Source organism: Cebus imitator, unplaced genomic scaffold (assembly GCF_001604975.1).
Source record: "Cebus imitator isolate Cc_AM_T3 unplaced genomic scaffold, Cebus_imitator-1.0 Scaffold404, whole genome shotgun sequence".
NCBI lineage: Eukaryota > Metazoa > Chordata > Mammalia > Primates > Cebidae > Cebus > Cebus imitator.
The window spans coordinates 251,792-270,778 of NW_016107719.1; the positions used below are offsets into that span (position 1 = coordinate 251,792).

An 18,987-nucleotide genomic window follows, 5' to 3' on the forward strand; every position below is an offset into this window, starting at 1 on the left:
CTCCTGGCCGCCGTTCAGCCTCATCTACCTGCCAAGCTATCAAAGGGCTTTGCTTTTTCTCCTACAATCACAGTTATGGATGGTGGTATCTTTTTGTTTTTTTCCCCTAGGCTGACCGTCAGGAAGCTGAGAATGAAATTTTCTAGGTATTTTCCCATTCATATGATCATCTCCTGTGTAGCCTTCTATACGCTAAGGACCAGAATCTCTGGAGTCAAATGTACCTGAGTTTGAATCCTGGCGCTACGCACCATCGGCTGCCTTTCTCCGCCTCCCTGGGCCTCTGTTTCCTCATTGGCAAAGTGGGGAATGAAGCTCCTGCTTCTCAGGTTGTTTCCAGGCGATGAAAGACGACGCTCAGACCACACTGGCACAACGTGTAGAACATAACTATGGGGCTTTTGCCCCTTCTTAATGTGCTTTTTGGTCTGTTTTTTCAGCGGTCAGTGATGAGGACAGTGGTGGGTGATTCATCCTAGACTGGGCCTACAGTTTCGTTTCCCCCATAATTTACTTGGGAAATTCAGGCACCAGAAGTTGCTTGAATGAGAGACGGGAGGTAGGAGAAAGGGGGAAGCAAGGAACAAACCTAATTCAACAAAGAGGAAACGTGAGAGCCTGGAAGCCGCCCCCCACACCTCTCCTCCTTTTTCCGCTTACCCCCAGATCTGCGCTGCTGCCTCCTGCTTCCCGCTCTGCACCTGATGGTTCTCGAAGCCCCCAGCGGACGCTGCCTGGCCGCCAGCTGGTGCTATTTCTCTCCTGAATCTGACCCAGGCCCACCTGGGTTCTAATCACCACCCCCGCTGCCAGCTGCTTCCTCTGTCTTCTCACCTAAGATCCACACTCGGCCCCACACTGGACATGACACACAGTGACTGTTGGCCCATCCCTCCATCTGCACCTGGTGTAAGGTGGCCCTGACTCCGCTCCCTGCCAGCTCAACTCTCTCACCAGGCATGGTGGGGACAGCTGGGTTCCCTGGGCTTGCCTCTCGCAGGTCCCTCTCAGCTTTCCAGTCTCCATCCGCTCAGCCTCAGTGTTCCCTGCCTGGGAAGTCGGAGTTGGGAAACATGAGAGCTCCTTTTGTGTTAGGAAACTGAGGAATTATATGGTCCAGAGATGTCATCAGATATCAGCTGATGAGGCTGCCTATAGCACAGCATTGCAGACTCTGAAGTTGTACCCAGGCTCTGCACGAGGGCTGTGGTTGATTACAAATGTCTGCCACGCATGGGTGTAATTGATTAGCAATGTCTGCTATGAGTATGGCTTTATGAATGCCAGGAATTGCCATCCATGATCTGGTCCAACTTTTATCAGGGCTCTATCCATCTATCTATCTATCTATTTACCTGGAGAGAGAGAGAGAGAGAGAGAGAGAGAGAGAGAGAGATCTGTCATCTAGTGCAATACTTCCCCAGGCATAGACTTGTGGGATATGGCCACGAGATGGGGCCTAAACACAGAATAAGACACACCTGACTCCTATTAGTGAAAAAGATATTCCCTTTACAATCCTCTTCCTCTCAAGGAGGAAGTTGGCATTTGGCCCTGGGATTCCTTCAACAGCTTCCTAGCTGCTTCTCTTTTCCCCTTTAAGCGACAACAGATTTTCAGCAGGCCATGAATATCAGCACGATTTTGTTGCATTGTACTTACTTTGTACAGCTACCTTTTATTTATAGTGAAAATCGTTTTCTTTTCATTTACAGAGTAATATATTTTTCTTTAAATAAATGTATTTTAACAAAAAGTGAATTGACTTCAAGAAAAAATATTAATAATCACAAAGATAGTACACACAGATCATTAAAAGATACAGATGTATAGATACTAAGATCACAAATGACTAACACTTAAAAAATGTAACCCTCCCAAGACGTGGGAGCCTCCTGGAGCAGGCAAATACAATTTCCCTTTGGGGGATAAGGAAGCTGACTTGCAGAGAGGTTTAGTAGGTTGCCCAGGACACGCAGCAAAGGTGTGGAGCTCCCTGTGGTCTGGAACATGCAGGACCCTATGGCACGAGGTCAGACTGTCCTGTGAATAAGTTCTTTTCAAGGCACAGACCCAAGACTCAGAAAACCTCAAGAAAGGGGAACTTATTTTGGATACAAAGGCAACAGGAATCCCGACCAAATGGTCAGCAGCCCTCTCGGCAGTAGGTATTTTTGTATTGGGAGCCCAAGGTCCTCTGCTCAGTGGCTCAATTCTTGTCTACCTTCTCCAGGTAGCTTAGTCCACAAGCACCTGGTCCCAGGGGCCTCCCTCCCTGAGTTCAAATGCCTAAGACAGAGATGATCTGATTGGCTAGTTCAGGCCCAGCCTACCTGATTGGACAGAGCTTGGTGCCAGGCCCCCTCATAGGCTACTGCTCAGCCTATGGGGACATGTGGTCAAGTGCCCAATCAGCTGTGAGCAGGGCCTATAAGTGCAGGTGCAATGCGATCTGCCTGGGGCAGAGGAAAGATAGGTGGAGTGGAGGGGAGGGGAGGGGAGGGGAGGGGAGGGGAGGGGCACGAGAAGGAAGGGGCCAGTTGTGTGAGACGGGGAAGACTGAGGTGTGCAGATGAGCCCCTTGCAGAAGGGGACTTGCCAGACCTCATAGGCATGGGACTTTGCCTGTCTGTGTGAATGTCAGGCGCAGGGAGCCCAGACCAGGTGCCGCCAGGTAATTCATGTGTCCATCCAAGGTATACGATGGGGTGCTGGGCACTGTGTCCAGGGCAGTGAAAAGATAATGAGACCCTGCCCTGTGGAGCTGCCCTTTTGAGACCAGTGTGCCAACCCCTGCAGAGCTGCAGAGGAGACCCCTCCAGTGGAGGGGGAGTGGGAGGTCCCAGGCCTGGCAGCATCAGGGCCCGGCACGAGGAGTGGCTGCTGCCTGGGCCTCGGAGCCCAGGGTTTACTCTCCAGCAGCTTCTCCTGTGGGTCTGTGAAGCCACTGTGGGAAGATGCAGCAGGCGTCTACTTTGTGGGGGGACCTGTGCCCATACTTGGGGCCCAGCATGAAGGATGCAGCAGCCAAGCACTCTGAGGTCTCAGAGATCCCAAGTAACAGGGTCTCTTTCTCCAGTCGCCCTGGGTCCCTGATAGCTTCGACCTCCAGTACTGAGGCTAGAAGTTTCCGGCAGATTAAGGGAGGGAGTGCTTCCCTCCAGGGGAGTTTGTCACCTAAATGAGGGGGAGGGCACAGCAGGCTCAGGGAATAAGCAGGTGTGACAGAGGGGGTGTGCGGCAGCTCTGAGCAGCTCAGAACTGTAGGGACGGTTGCCAAAGGGACTGTCCTCACATGATGCAGGAGGTACAGGTGCCAGATGAGCGGGGCTGATGGCAGCGGGAGCCATGCAAGATTTTTTAACTGGGGAGGAGCATGGCCATGTTTGGGTTATGGAAAGCATGCTCAGGCTGCTCTCTGGAGAGGGAGGGGAGGGGAGGAGGCTGGGGTAGAAAACCCAGGGAAGAGGTGGGGTGAGGAGCCCTGGAGAGCTTCGGGGACTGATGGGGAATAGCTGCAGGGCTGGAGAGGAGCGATGCTTCAGATACTAAACTCATGGGACTGGGTGACTGAAGAGGGAATTGAGGAGTTACCTCCCCCAGCAACACACACAGTTCCCGGCTCGGGCAGCAGGACCAGGGAGCAGCAATGGAGGTTTGGAAATGGATGGGCCAAGTGTGCAGGGGGTGGGGGCCATCTGGGTGGAGGCATCCAGAGGACTGGACACTGAGTGTCCTCAGCAGTGGACTAGGCTCGGGCACAGAGTCCTCAACAGGCCCCTGCTCAGGCCCGGCACAGAGCAGGCAACTGCCTGCCCCCCACCCTGGCCATCTGTCTACACCAAGTGACCTGGGTCCTGATCTTGGATTTCTTGGAGGGACAAGTAGGCATCGGTGTTCAGGGGCAAGCGACAGTTAAGGACCCTGACCTGGCCCTGCCCAGGAGGACTGGCCCAGGGGAAACCAGCCCCCTCCCTGTGGCCAGGGTCAGGGACCTCCTCCCCCGCCTCTCGCAGCACCAGCTCGGGGGGTGGCTGGAAATCCACCAGGTCTGGGACTCCTGGGGTGGGAGGCCTTGGGGGCTGGAGGTCCCAGTCTCTGGGGACTCTCTCCTGCAAGGAAAGGGGCAGCCTCTCTTCACTGGCCCCGCTGCTCCCAAGGGCAGTGTTTGGGGGGCTGGGGCCACTGAGGAGACTGGGGGAGAAGAGCAGCAGGTCATCCCCAGGGGGGAAGGTGCAGTAGGCATCGTCCTCCCCTGACAGAGGCCACAGGGGATGGGGGGATGACCCTGTGGGCGCCCCGGCCCCACCCTCATCAGGCTCTTCCTCTGCACAGGGGTCGTAAGTAAAGTACACCTGGCAGGCCTCGATCTCCAGGGCATCCGGGAGGCGGAAGAAGAAGTAGCCCTGGTTGGTGAAGCAGCTGGTCAGCGAGCGCTTGCTGCTTAAGGACGTGGGCTCAGGCACCTTGGCCTGCTGCAGGAGCAGCTGCGTCGCCTTGTCACTCTCCAGCACTTCCAGCGGCGAGATCTCAGGTGTCAGGCCGCCAGGGCTGAAGGACGATGAGGGGAAGGGCGAGGAAAGCCACTTCTGGTGGGAGAAAGGCCAGGGGTGGGTAAGTTGGGGTGTCCTTCACCCTCCACCCCTTCCTCTGGACTCTCAACAGCTCCTGACTCCTCATCCTCCTGAAGCAGTTGGTCCAGGGCTTCCCCCTCTAGGAAGTCCTCCCTGACTATAGCTCTGCACTCCCCCAACCCACCCACTGGCTTGGGGAGCCCTCTGGGCCACCCACCCAGGAAGACTGCCTGACCCACAGCCCAGCACAGGCCTGCCTGGCTCCCAGTCATGCCCAGGAATATTTACTTCCTCAAGAGTGACTGTTTATTGAGTACCTGCAGTGAACCTGACACTGTTCTAGATGCTGGGGACACAGCAAAGGAGAGAATCCTCAGACTGGCCAGCGGGCACTAGCACAAGTGTATGAATTGATCCACCCGTACCAAAGCAGAAGGGCACTGAAAGCACAGCCTGTTCACCTTACAGATGCCCAGAGAGGGACTTGCCCTGGCCCCGTCATGGACCCAGGGTCCCCGCTTACACTGTGGTGGGAATGTCTCGGGGGAGCTGATGGTTTCTTGATTCGCCTCTCCTCTTCAGTTCTCTGCAGCCCCCACCCCCTCTGCCTTCCATCCCCTCCCCACACAGAGAGAGGAAAGTGCCCATCAGAACACTTCTCAGTTGCTCAGGAATCCAGAGAGCCCTGGCAAGGAGTGGGGAGACCAGGGTTCTAGCCCTGGCCCTGGCACTCACTGACTGTGTGACCCTGGGTAGGCTCCTGCACCTTTCTGGGCCTCAGTTTCCACAACAGTTAGCCACGTCTCTCCTGACTTCCTCGCGGTCACCCATCAGGTCACCAGGGAGACGTCAGGTAAGCAAATGGAGATGTGAACACCCGAAACAGGGTGAGATACAGACTGCACAGCAGCGTGGGGGACAGCGGGACTTCCCGGTGATGCGGCAGGGCCTCGGGTGGGTGAGTTGGGGGCACTGCCAACCCTCCGTCCCGGGAGCCCTCAGCAGCTGGACTATGGCCCCCTAAGTACAGGGGCCAGGCCCGATGGGCTCCCCAGCACTCTGCCCAGCACAGGGCTGGCGGGTCTCATGGATCTATTTCAGATGAATTAATGAACCAGCAGCGAATGCCCAGTTCTCCTCTCCAGGGGGAGTCCCTAAGGCTGAACCAGCTGCTTCACACACACACACACACACTCTCTCGCATGCATGCACACACATGCACACATCACTCAATTAAATCTGCCCCCTTCCCACAATCAGGAGTTATGTCACAAAAGAAAAGGCCGAGAGGGACAGAAGGGGTAAACTGAGGATAGCAAAGAGGAGCCGCTGGCTGGGCAGAGAGGAAAAAGCATGGGTCGGGGGAGGTTCATGATACCTGGGACTACGGCGGGCTGGGCAGCAGCCATGAGTGAGCAGCCAGAGAGGCACTGGCCAGGCCTGTGCCCAGCGCCGGAGAGCCAGGCCCACTGCCTCCAGCCAGCCACTTCCCGGGCCTGTCCTCTGCCCACCATGCCTTGAAGGCCACTTCAGGAGAAGCTCGTGCCCCTCACACACACTCCCACACTTGCACGCACATTCCAGGGTCCCCTGGGAAGCGGGGGGTGGGCTTTGTGGCCCCTGTGGGTCCTGGGGTAGAGAGGATAGGGGTAGGTCTCCCACCCAGATGCAGAAGTGGGGCCCGATTGGCCAGCCCCAACCCCCAGCCACATGGTGCCTTCCTCCTAGTGTGCTCCACACACTAGGCCCAGGCAGGATTCTAGACCCACGGATGCCCTCAGCTGGAAGGGTTTGGACCCTCCCACCTCACAATGTCCTAGGCCCATAAAATCAGGACTTGAAGCTGGAAAGGATCTGAGCACACAGCTAAGCTAGCCCAGCCTCTGACCGGTTCAATGGGGAATCTCTTCCACCATGCTTCTGACACACAGGCAGCCATGGCTTGCTTAAGTACCTTATAGATAGGAATCTTGCTACCTTCAAGGCTGGGGGAGGAATTTTAATGATTTATATTCCTGCACACCAAGAGTACTGCAAGTAATGGCCAGGCGTGGTGGCTCACGCCTATAATACCAGCACTTGGGGAGGCCAAGGTGGGTGGATCGCCTGAGGTCAGGAGTTTGAGACCAGCCTGGCCAATGGTGAAACACCATCTCTACTAAAAGCACAAAAATCAGCTGAGCGTGGTGGTGTGTGCCTGTAATCCCAGCTACTCGGGAGGCTGAGGCAGGAGAATCGCTTGAACCTGGTAGGCAGAGGTTGCAGTGAGCCGAGATCACATCATTGCACTCCAGCCTGGGCAACAGAGTAAGACTGTAAAAAAAAAAAAAAAAAAAAAATACTGCAACTAAGATATTCTTGTCTTGGGAGTTTTACAAGGAATTCCAGAAGGGGCCCTTGGTCGGCCCTGATAGAGAACTCCAGAGCCAGGGCATGACAGCTCTGGTCCGTCGTGGCTTTCCTCCCCACAACTCCTCTTGACCTCCCTCTGCCCCTACCTCATCGCCACCCCCCAATCTTAGGAGCCTAGAGTGGAACTAGGGTGGTATAAGGTCCCCCACACATCCCCCCTTCACTCTTGAAGCTTCCTGTCTGAAGGGGCATGGGCTGGGGAAGAGGTGACAACTGAATTTGAAACAGAGTTCAGAGCGTTACTGCTCTGTGAGCCGGTACTTGAAAAATGAACAGTGTGGCCAAGGTGGCTCACGCCTGTAATCCCAGCACTTTGGGAGGCTGAGGCAGGTGGATCACCAGGTCAAGAGATCAAGATCATCCTGGCCAAGATGGTGAAACCCTGTCTCTACTAAAAATACAAAAATTAGCTGCGCAGGGTGGCGCATGCCTGTAGTCCCAGCTATTCGGGAGGCTGAGGCAGGAGAATCACTTGAACCTGGGAGGCGGAGGTTACAGTGAGCCAAGATCGTGCCACTGCACCCCAGCCTGGTGACAAAGTGAGAATCCGTCTCAAAAAAAAGTGAGGTCGGTGTTTTGTGACTCAAAGTGACCGGAAGACTTATTAGCATCTGAGCTAAGTTACGGAGCCTGCTCAGGAATTTGGGGCGGGGACAGGAGAAGCACGGGGCACATCTGCACAGACCGTAGGGTGGAGAGAGCTTGCACTGACAGGTTCTGTTCGTTCAGCAGACTGGCCACGGTAATACCAGATAGGGTCCTTTTGAACACTTAACTGTGCGCTGGGCCGTGTTCTCAGGGCAGGACACATAGTAACACAGTTTGTTTTTCTCCCCATCTAACAGGTGAGGAAACTGGGGCCAGAAAGGCTCCACAGCTGGCCCAAAGTCATGCAACCAGAAAGTGGTGGAGCTGGGATTAGAACCCAGGCAGTCCGGCTCAGACAGAAAGTGCCAGAGCTGGAGAAAAGACCCACGCCCACCCAGGAGGCTGCTCATTTCAGCGTTTTGTCCCCTCTCGAAAAACACAAAATTAGCTACTCCCCTCCCACCCCCTCATCCCACTCACAGCCCTGCCCTCCTCTGCCTCCGCCCCCCGACCTCCTACCTGGATATCTCCTCCATGCTCTGAGCTCAGCTGGGAAAAGAACTTCGAGGGGTCTGGGGTGTGACATTTCAGGACCTTCTTCAGCCTGGACAGAGGAGAGGAGAGAAGGAGGGTGAGAATGGGAAGGGCCGTGGCGTCCTGCTGTCAGTGCCACAGCTCTGGATGCAGGGCACAGAGCCACGCCACATTTACTTCTGTATAGATTCTGCCGATACCGACGGAGTGCTCACTGTGGGAGGACATTGTGTTGGGCACTGAGGAGACAAGAATGGCTGGCAAAGGAGGTCCCTGCTCTCAAGAAGCTGACATTCTGATGGGGAGACAGATACAAAGCATGTGTGCAACATCACGGTTCGTTCTGTGGAGACAGAGAGCAGAGTGTTCTCCATCTCATGAGATGGAGACGTGGGGGTCCGTGGGGGCAAATACACACGCCAGAGAGAGGGTCAGGGAGGGAGATGGCCAGAAAAAGTGGAGTGAACCAGGAAGAGGGAGAGAAGAGAGAAGCTTCCTTGTCAGGGCTGCCATGGATGGTGGTTCAGGTTGTGCAATGCCCAAGGGCATCAGGCTTGGGCAGGGAGCAGGAGAGGTGGTGGTGAGTGAGGCTGAATTCTAGCCCATCTTCTGCTTGCCAAGCTGAGTGCCTGGAAGAAAGAGGCACCATTTTTTAGTTGCACAAAGGTTCCACATGGCTGGTGGAGGCCCGGTGCAATGGGCAGCCTCTGAAGGGCATTAAACAGGAGAATGACATGGTCAAGAAAGGACAAAGTGCGCAAGAACGACAAGGAGGAGGGCAGTCTGGAGGCCACTGAACCCACGCCTGGGAGAGGACCTCTCGCCCTGCAGGGACATGTTTCCCTTGAAAGCCTGCAGGGAGCTGGGGGAGGGGACGGGTGGGTGGAGGAATGCCTGTTTTCTTGGGAGGAAAGGGGAAACGGGCTCCAAACACCGCTAATAACCACTGATCCAGGACGGGGGTCAGGAGAGCAGCACTCCATGAAAAAGAAAAAAACTTTGGGGACTTGAGTGAGTATCCACCAGCTTTGGTATCTGCGGGGGGAGGGGGCCTGGAACCACTTCCCCATGGATCCTGAGGGATGGCAACACATCGGCACCCTCCTCTGCCATCCTGACCCTGGTGTGTCGTTACACGCCTGCATGATTATCTGCCTTCCCCTCTGGGCTGTGAGCTACACAGAGCTGGGGCACAGGCCTATGGCCTGCCACCATTCCCAGCACTCTGAGCTGCACCTGGCATGCAGCTGGTACTCAGTGGGTATGGGAATAAGCCAATGACAGTCAGACCGAGATGGACCGGTGGGGACCCAGACACAGACACGGCCAACGTGCACGCGGGCACCCCCAGTCCTGAGAGCAGTGCTCTGAACAGGACCCCAGGGGCGCTCCCTGGAGGGCTGCACTTCCCACCTTCCCCTTGGGCTGGTTCCATAGGTTTCCCCTGTGGGGACCGGACACAGGGAAAAGCCAGGTTTTGGACAGGGAGGACTCTCAAGGAAGAGGAAGCAGAAGTGTATCAGAGCAGGGGCTGTCCAGAATCTGACCCGGCAAGGTGGCATGTGTGCGTGTATGTGTGCGTATGCATGTGTGTTTGTGTATGTGCATGTGCATGTGTGTACATGTGTGCATGTATGTGTTGAGGGTGGGAGTGTTTGTGTGTGTGTGCATGTGTGTTTGTGTGTGTGCATGTGCACGTGTGTACATGTGTGCATGTATGTGTTGGGGTGGGAGTGTGTGTACGTGTGTGCATGTGATTGTGTGCATGTGCATGCATATGTGTGTCCACGTATGTGCGTGTTGGGGTGGGAGTATGTGTACGTGTGCATGTGATTGTGTGCATGTGTGTATATGCATGTGTGTGCATGTGCATGCGTGTGCTCATGGGTGTGTGTGTGCATTGTGCTTGTGTGTGCATGTATGCATGTGTGTGCCTGTGTGCATGTGTGTGCTTGTGTGTACATGTGCATGTGTGTGTGTGTTGGGGGGGTGGAAGCACAAAGGAAGGAGAGGAGCACCTTCTTACCATGGTCCGGTGTTCCTGCAGTTGACCAGCAAGTAGACCAAGATGATGAAGCCACAGGCCCCGCTGAAGCCCACAAGGAGGTGGCTGGGCCAAGGAGGGGTGTCCTTCCCAGGGGCTGCCCAGGGGCGGGAGAAACAGCAAGGAGAGGGGTTAGAAAAGTGCCCCCACTCACCCTGGGTCACTCCAACATCCCGGTCCAGGGCCCTGCCAGGCAGGCCTGCGTCTGGGGTGCTGGGAACAGACAGGGTTCTGCTAAGCCTGTCCTCTCTGGGAAGCCAGATTTGATGCTAAAAAGAAATGACACGGTGGCCTTCCAAGAGCTCCTTCAGCTCCAAACAGATCCCATGGGCCCACCTGGCAAGCCCACAGCCTCCCACTGCCCCCAGGGCAGCCTGGGCTCCACCTGGCTGCACCCCTCCCTCCACCTCCCTCCACGCACCACTTAGAGGACCGCAGATCTTGCTTGCATTAACTCAGAATGTGATGTGATGAGGGACAGGCTCCCGGGGCCTCGCACGCCTTCCTCCCAGCAGGCCTGCCTCGCTGTCACCTTACCCATTTCACAGATGAGGCCGAGAGGTGAAAGCAGCCGCCCCCAGCCCCGGCAGAAACTGGGCATTTGACATTTCAGGGTGGAGAGAAGTGAAAAGAGCCTTTCTACCCCTCCCCAACTCACAGGGCCCACGGCAAGCCCGATCCCCTCACTGAATCCTGTTCCTGTCTGAAAACCGGGTCCCCTGCAGGGTCACAACAAGTGAGGGATGGAGCTGACTGCTGCAGCCTCACCCCAGGCAGGGAGAGAACGGAGCAGCTTCTCTCCCAGCCGCCCCCAGGGCCATCCCCAGCCACCCCTTCTGTGGGTAACCCCCCATATAGGCACCGAGGAATGAGAGCTAAGCAGAACCCTGGCACAGTTAGGGCTTGAGGAATATCTCACTTTATAGTGTTACTACTCAGCTATTTCCTTTTATATAATCCTTTACATCATCATATATTAGTTTATAGAATTAGGGCTTAAAGAATCCCTTCATATAATCCTCTACATATAATCATACAATACTTGATAGTATGAGTGTCTAAAGAATATTTCCCTATATATATACCTATAATTATATCTTAGTTCATAATCGGAGGAATGCCTAGAGTGGACACAGTACAGAGCGTGAATTAAGGGGAAACAGTTATACCAGGACAAGAATCTATGGCCCAGGTGGCAGCGTTCAGTATCGTAAAGATACCCGCTGTATGGCAGGCTTGGGGTGAGAGCCACTCCTCCTGATAAAGGAGTTGTAGGACCTTGCTCCAGTTCTTGTGGAAGGCTGCCCTCAGACCAGCAATCCACCTTGGTGACTGTGAACTTTATCAGCTCTTGCTACTGTGCTGCTTGAAAAGCATCTTCCCATAGAACCCATTGGAAGCTGCCAGAAGGTGGCGGTAACCTTGACTGCTCTGTCACTGCTATAGGAGGACTTAAAGCATCCTCCTATAAATCTTCTTAGAAGTAGTTTTCCCATAGATAGAAGTATTGCACACTGCACCCTCTTCACTGTGCACGGCACACCTTCAAGCCTCGGTGACCTAATGGGGGTGGACCCCTTAATGCACATGGCCCTTGCCTTCATGGGAACGGGCCCCTTGCTGCACACTGTCCACCTCCTGGCCTAGGTAACCTAATGGGGGTGGACCCCATGTTTTATTGCTCACGACCCTATCACTATCCTTATAGATGATTTCACTCACTGCCCTGCCCCCTAACCTATACACAATAAACACTCACGCTTCTGGACATTCGGGGCCTCGCCTGACTCCACATATAGGTGGCATGGCCACCGAGCCCAGCTGCGTTTTCCTTGTACTTCTGTGTCCTGTCTCTTTATTTCTCAGATCCTGTGCCTCAGCACAGCATAAGGCTCACCCCACGACCCTGTGGGGCCCTCAGCCCTACACCTCCTGCCTGAGCCCCCTCCCACCCTTGCTGCCCACCAGTACCTGCAGGCCTCGTCCTGAAGGTCAGGGGCTGGCTCCAGGGGCTCCAGGTCGTGTGCTTGCCTCGTAGAGGCCTAATCCGCACCTGCAGCTCATAGTGGGTGTCTGGGGTGAGCGTGTCCAGGAACATCCATTCCTGCTGTTGCTTGAGGGTCAGCAGGGGGGCCTCCTGGGGCAGAGACAGGACTGTCAGTGCCCACCTCATCTCCCATGGCAGGTCCAGGAGGCTGAGCACCGCAGCACCCTCCTCGCCCCCTGCCAGCTGTACCCCACTCCCTTCCCACCCAAAGCCCCCTCACTACCCAGCTGCTGGAGCTTCAAACCCCAAGTTCATCCCCTAAAGCCCAAGCCGTCAAGCTGATCAGCTGGTTCCACCCCTAGAACCCGGTTCTACCCCCAGGGTCCGGTTCCACCCCTAGAACCCGGTTCCACCCCCAGGGTCCGGTTCCACCCCCAGGGCCCGGTTCCACCCCCAGGGCCCGGTTACACCCCTAGAACCCGGTTCCATCCCCAGGGTCCGGTTCCACCCCCAGGGCCTNCCCCAGGGTCCGGTTCCACCCCCAGGGCCTGGTTCCACCCCCAGGGCCCGGTTCCACCCCCAGGGCCCGGTTCCACCCCCAGAACCGGGTTCCACCCCCAGGGCCCGGTTCCACCCCCAGGGCCCGGTTCCACCCCTAGAACCGGGTTCCACCCCCAGGGTCCGGTTCCACCCCCAGAACCGGGTTCCACCCCCCAGGGTCCGGTTCCACCCCCAGAACCTGGTTCTACCCCCAGAGCCATTCCAGAACCATCTATTTCTCTCCCCCCCGTACCCACCCAGGCCTGAGCTGCCTCCCTCTCCCACGCCTGCATCTGCTCTCTGATTCCCACCCATGCCCCGTTGCAGTCTATTCTCCAGAGGACCAGAAAGCAGGGCATCTCCACGCAGCCCTCCCGCCCTGGGTCGCTGCCCAGACACACAGCTCCATCCTGCCTTTGCGGGGCAGGTCCTTGTGTTTGCAAAACTCTCCCCAGATCTTTGCAGGTCAGCTCTTCTGGATCCCCAGGTGTCAGAGAGGCCTTCCCTGGTCGCCCAAGTCTGAAATGGCCTGTGCCCGTCACTGTCAAATACCTTGCCCCATTTGGTTTTCCTGATGGAACTTGTCACTACCCCATACAGTCACTGTTCCAGAGCCTGTTGATGAGTCTGCTGCCTGCCTGCCTGCCCCGCCCCAGCGTGAGATTCCTGAGAGTAGAAGTTTGCTGAGTTCACCCTCCACCCCTCCCCATCATCCAGCGCATAGTAGGTGCTCAGCAAATATTTGTTGAGTGAGCAATTGAGTGAATAAAGACGTGAGTATACGGTGAATGAATAAGCAACAGATCCGCGTGGACCTGGAGCAGATGGGCTTTGACGCACAGAGGGTGGTTCCCGGGCCTCTGAAAGCCCACGGGGCTGGGCAGCTGCCTGCCTCCTGGGTGTCTGAATCTTTCCCTGGAGTCAGCCTGGAACCTGCTGCCAGCCGGATCCCCAGGGCTAAGGGGGCTAGATGAGGAGGACGTGGAAGGAGGGGAGGCCGCCCCAGGCAGGGCAGAAGAGCACAGGGCTGGACTGTCACTCACCATCGTCCACCTGAGGCTGATGGGATCTTGCCGAAATGACAAAGGGACAGGACATGGACCAGGACAGGAAGGAGGAATCAGAGCAGCTGGGGACTGGGCCACATTCTCACCTCCCAGGTGCAGCCTGGGGACAGCATCCGGGCCTCCGACTCCAGTTTTCTTTCAAAGTAGTGGGAGGCTTGGGAGATTTCCCAGCTTATGTTGCAATCATGGGTCCCCATATAGACGACTTGGAGGGAGATGGGGGCCATCAGGCGAACTGGAGACAAGAGTGGGGAAGGAAGAGCAGCCAGGCATGACCTCCACCTCGCACCTGGCACCTGCCACTCCCCCCTCCTAGCATGTCCTACCACTCCCATGCCCAGAGCCCCGGGGCCCACTCCCTCCCTGCCTCCAGGACCCTCTCAATGGTCCTCTACAGAGAAGCCCTCCCTGAGCACCCCGACTCGACATCCCCTTTGCCTGCTGAATCTCTATGCACGGTGCTCATTCATTATCACCTGCCCTATGAAATCGACGCTTTGGTTTCTTTATTCACTTTCTGTCTCCCCCAGCAGACTGTGAGCTCCTTGAGGGCAGGGACTTGGTTGTCTGCTGTGTCCTTGGCGCCTGGAATATTATCTGGTATTTAATTCAGTATCTGCTGAATGAATGGCTCACGGCAGCTTTTCTCTGCACTTAGAAGTGACCTGAGAGCTTTACATGGATCATCTCACTTTTTTGAAATGTGATGATTATAGCACTGTGTGATTCTGAAGTTAAGTGAGTCTCAGTTGCTATACTTCTGAGACTCTGTAGAACCACGTAAGTGACAAGCAGACGTTGAGTGCTGACTACATGGTAAGCAGTTTCTGTGTCTTGTTTCAAAAATGCCTTATGAGCCTGTGGGGTAGGTGACTCCGATTCTCCCCAAAACTCAGGCTCAGGCAGGTCCGACGGTCTGCCAGTCAGATTGCATCCAGTTCAGGCCTGACTCTCTTTCTACCCCACTGCTTCCCTCGATATGGCCCCCAAGGCCAGCAGGCAGGCACTCGGGCATTCAACAAACCTTCCCAAAGCACTGTCCTGATGAGACCTAGTGCTGGGTGCCTGGCAAGGAGACACAGGGGTGGCAGAGACTCTGCCCTCAGGGTGCTTACAGCCCAGTGAAAGAGACAGACCTACAACCAGGCAGACAGTCCCTGAAAGAGGATGTACAAAGAGCTAGGGGAGTCTAGGAAGGCCTCCTGGAAGAAGTGGCTCTCGACTAAGCCTCGAAGCATGAGTGGGAATTTTCCAGGTGTAAGAGCCTTCCAGGCAGTGGGACTGGCATGTGCAAGGGCTCAGAGGCATGGGTAGGCAAGGTGGGTGTGGAGAGCAGGCCTTTAGTTGTGGCAGAAATATAGGCCACAAGAGGAGGAGTACCAGGGAGGAGGCCCAGGGCTGGAGCCTGAGAGGCCTTGAATGCCAGAGTAAGGAGCCAGGACTTCATCCCGAGAACAGTGGGCAGTGAGGTGATCAGATGTAGGTGTGGAAGCTTCAGGGGAGAGAGGCTGGAGCAGGGAGGATCCCAGAGGAGGCACAGGGAAAGGGGGGCCCAGCCCTGCCCCAGCCCCACCCTGGCTTCCTCACTCACAGTTCTCAAAGGGTTCGAAGTCCTGAGTGGTCATCATCCTCCATCGCGCCCCTTCACGGCACATCACCCTCAGGTTGACGATGTCCGCTGAGGTCAGTTTCTGAGACTGCAGGGGAAGGAGAGCAGGGGTGAAGCTTCTGGCAGCTGGGGGTGGGGGAATGGGGAGGCCACCAGGATGACCAGGGGAGGACGGGAGCTTCTCCACATGCCCCATCACCCAAGGCAGACGTTTTCTATAAAATGCTATATATAGCAACTATTTTTGGCTTTACAGGCCACGTGGTCTCTGTCACAATGACTCAACTCTACCACTGTAGTGTGAAGCAGACACAGACAACATCTAAATGAACAGCAGGGCCGTGTTCCAATAAAACTTTATTTACAAACACAGGCAGTGGGCTGGATGTAGCCCATGGGTCAAGGTAGTTCAAAGCCTGATCTAAAATGATCAGGTTAGGTCTTGAGCTACCGCGAGAGGTACCTCAAACTATCTTGAGAGGGAGTGAGCTCCCTGTCACAGGAGGCATGCAAGCTGGTAAGCCACCACGAAGGTACAGGTCTGGAATTGTACCTGTTTAACATTTTTTAGTGTGAAAGGCCCTCTCCTGCCCCACCTCTCCCCATCCCTACCCTTTGAATTTTCTGGAAGAAAACAGGCAGGTATTGAGCATCTCCTGTGAGCAGGCGCTGCTCAGATGCCCCAGCCCCTCAAGCACACAGCATCCATCCCATGGTGTGGGTGGGAAGCCTGAGGCTTGGGCTGGTCAAGGGACCTGCCTGAGGTCATGCACTGGACAGCAGGGAAGCCCAGGTTTAAACCCAGGCCCTCTGTGTCCTGCAGCACGGCTGCGTCTCCGAGTCCTGGCCCGACACGCCTGACAGAGGGCTGCCGAGTGAGCGGCTTAGGGGAGGTCTAGTGCAGGATCCATCGAGCATGCAGGCCTGGCTGTGCCTCCAGGATCGGATCGGGTGCCAGAAGCAGGGAAGACGCCAGACAGTGGGAGCCTCCTGCCCCTCCGAGCCTGCAGAGGCAGGGGGGATCTTCCCAGAGCCTGAGAGTGCAGGGACGCCTGAGTCCACAGCCACATCTGGACCCGGGGCCTGGATCTGAGAAGCATAGGCATGTTAGGATCTGAGTCCAGGATGCCGATTTCAGGGCCAGGACCGTGGGCACAGTCCCTCTGACCTGCGTAAGACCCACGATGAGCAAACCTTGAACCTGGTCATTAGAATTCCCCAAACTGGCCAGTTCCTCTCTACCCCATAGACCCTGTCCTAGCCTTCTTACAGCTGCTCTGGGGGCTAGATTTTCCCAGATAATGTAGTCTCATCATTGTTATTCCTATTATCATTGTTGTAAAAATATTGCCAATCATGCATTCTCCTGGGCACTCACACGGTGCCAGGCGCTCTTTAGAGCACTTTACATATATTATCTCATTTAATTCTCTCAACAGCCTTGGGCACAGGCACTGTTACTATTTCCATCCTATAGCTGAGAAGACTGAAGCACAGAGAGGCTTAGGGACTTGCCTGAGATCACACAGCTAAGAAATAGTGGAGCCAGGATCAGAAACCAGGCCACCTACAGAGCTCCCTGCCTGGACACAGCATCGGGTTCCAGAGGCTGTGAGTTTATCAGCTCCACTGTGGGACTCCATCTCCACACTCTCCTGCCCCTCGGGAATACATATAACCCGATGGTGGTGGAAGATGTGGTCCGGGTGTCCTGAGTGGTCATCATCCTCTATTGCGCCCCTTCACGGCATATCACCCTGCTCAGGTTGACGATGTCTTTGCTGGGAAGATGCCCCCTGCTTCTGCAGGCTCAGAGGTGTCTGCTCCCACTGTCTGGCCTCTTCCCTGCTTCTGGCGCCCGATCCGATCCTGGAGGCACAGCCGGGGCTGCATGCTCCATGGATCCAGTGCAAGTTGGGGACAAGAGGGACCCCCGCCCCTTCCAAAGTAGCTAGGAGCTCCCCTGGTGCAGCTACAGCCGCCCAAGCCTGGACCCAGGCATCTCTGTGCTCTCGGGGTCCCCAAGAGGACCCTCGCTGCCCCCACAGGCTTGGGGGTATCTGCTCCTAATCCAATCTCAGAGCAAGGCCAAGCCCAGGTGCTGCCACAGCCAGGCCAGACATGCCCAAACTCGGGGCAGCACTGACTCACTGGCCCCGGCTGCCTCGGCCCCCTCTGCCTCCCGGACTTTGAGGAGCCAAGGGAGCACCGGGGACAGCTTGGCACTGGCCTGCAGGTGCCCTTGGCCAGAGCGGCCTGGGCAGAAGGGTGCGGGTCCCTGGTGAGGTCCCACCTTCAGGCTGGGGAGGTCCTAAACAACAAAGCCTTTGTTGGGTCTTGACTCAAGCAAGTAGGTACCATTATAATGCCCATTCTACAGAAGGCGAAATTGGGGCACAGGGACTGCCCAGTGTCACCCAGCTGAATGAGGTGAAGTCAGGGCTGGAGCATCTAGCTCCCAAGTCTGCAGCCTTCGCCCCCACACTGTGCTGAGCAGCCAAGACTCCAGGAAGAGCAGGTGTGGTCATTATTAGTTACCGGGGGCCATCTTACTTGATAAAGAACACAAGTGTCATAGGGCCCACAAAGCACAGGGAAGACAGTGGGAGAAGAGGCAGAGTGGCGGATGCCTCACAGAAGAAGGTTCCCTCGGCCCTGGGGCAGCCCTGAGGCCACACCTTGGGGTGTCACGTGCTTTTCTCCGCCTCCTCCTCCACACTGGGCGTGCTGCTTGGCCTCAGCCGGCCATTGGGCCCCAGCTCCTCCCCTGTATCGGGCCCACCCTGAGACTGCAGCCTGGAGCTGGGAGGCCGCCCTCTCCCTGCACCCTCTCCCTGGGCGGGCTACTCACATCCGGGGGTCCGAGGATGAGGTTGCAGGCTCGGGATGCCTGGCTCACAGGGAGCAGCTCACAGGTTTGGTTCCACGGCCTTTCAAGGCAAAAGCACCTCCTTAGAAGAACAGGAAGGACCCACAGAGCTGGCCCAAGCGAACTTCTCAGATCTCTCTGCTGCCAGGGTGGCTCCAGGCAGCAAGGCCCGGCTGGGGCCCCTTTGCCAACCTCCATGAGGGCACCTCCTCCCCCTCTGACTCCCGGTATTCCTCCCGCACAGGCACCTGTCCTGCCCTGCACCCCAGCCTGGTCCCACGGCACCTGCAGTCATCTGGAAACAAACCAGGTCAGCACAGGAGGTCCTCTCCACCCGGAGCCCTCCAAAGCTCCCTGAGGCTCAGGTCCTTAATTGGGCCTTCAGAGCCCTTTGGAATCACCACTCACCCAGAAGCCAGGACCCCCACCCGCCCTGGCCATCCGTCTCCCTTCCCATTTTCCCCACCCCACACCCCATGGGATCCACCTGGGCCTGGCCCCCTCTCTGTGGCCTTCCTCTTCTCCCTGACCCCATAAAGCCTACCTGGGGTCAGTCCCTCACTCACCGGCCACCTGGATGTTTACATCGCAGTGATATCTGTCCCCCAGCCCCCAGGCACCCCAGCCACTCCCAGGTTCCCTGTCCCCACGGCTGCCCACAGGGTCTCTCAAAATCTGAGATTACCAAAAATGCCTAGGGACCCCTGTTTCTCCCCAATTCCTCTCCACTTGCCTCTAGAGTGGAGCCCAGCCTTGGCATACC

General features: G+C 56.3%; 1 protein-coding gene across 2 annotated transcripts in view; it reads right to left on the reverse strand.

The window, feature by feature from the left end:
* Positions 1-1,662: 1,662 nt before the first annotated feature.
* IL2RB (interleukin 2 receptor subunit beta) overlaps positions 1,663-18,987 on the reverse strand; it is a 30,537-nt gene continuing 13,212 nt past the window's right edge. Inside the window, exons 4-10 of one of the 2 annotated variants that reach the window (XM_037731509.1) lie at positions 18,207-18,285; positions 15,338-15,443; positions 13,833-13,981; positions 12,124-12,289; positions 10,135-10,249; positions 8,094-8,178; positions 1,663-4,589 (exon numbers count right to left, since the gene is read on the reverse strand). In XM_037731509.1, coding sequence (XP_037587437.1) covers positions 3,837-4,589; positions 8,094-8,178; positions 10,135-10,249; positions 12,124-12,289; positions 13,833-13,981; positions 15,338-15,443; positions 18,207-18,285 — 1,453 coding nt within the window. In that variant the 3' untranslated portion in view covers positions 1,663-3,836. The remainder of the gene's footprint in view (positions 4,590-8,093; positions 8,179-10,134; positions 10,250-12,123; positions 12,290-13,832; positions 13,982-15,337; positions 15,444-18,206; positions 18,286-18,987) is intronic. The other variant, XM_017508922.2, reaches the window with a different exon arrangement.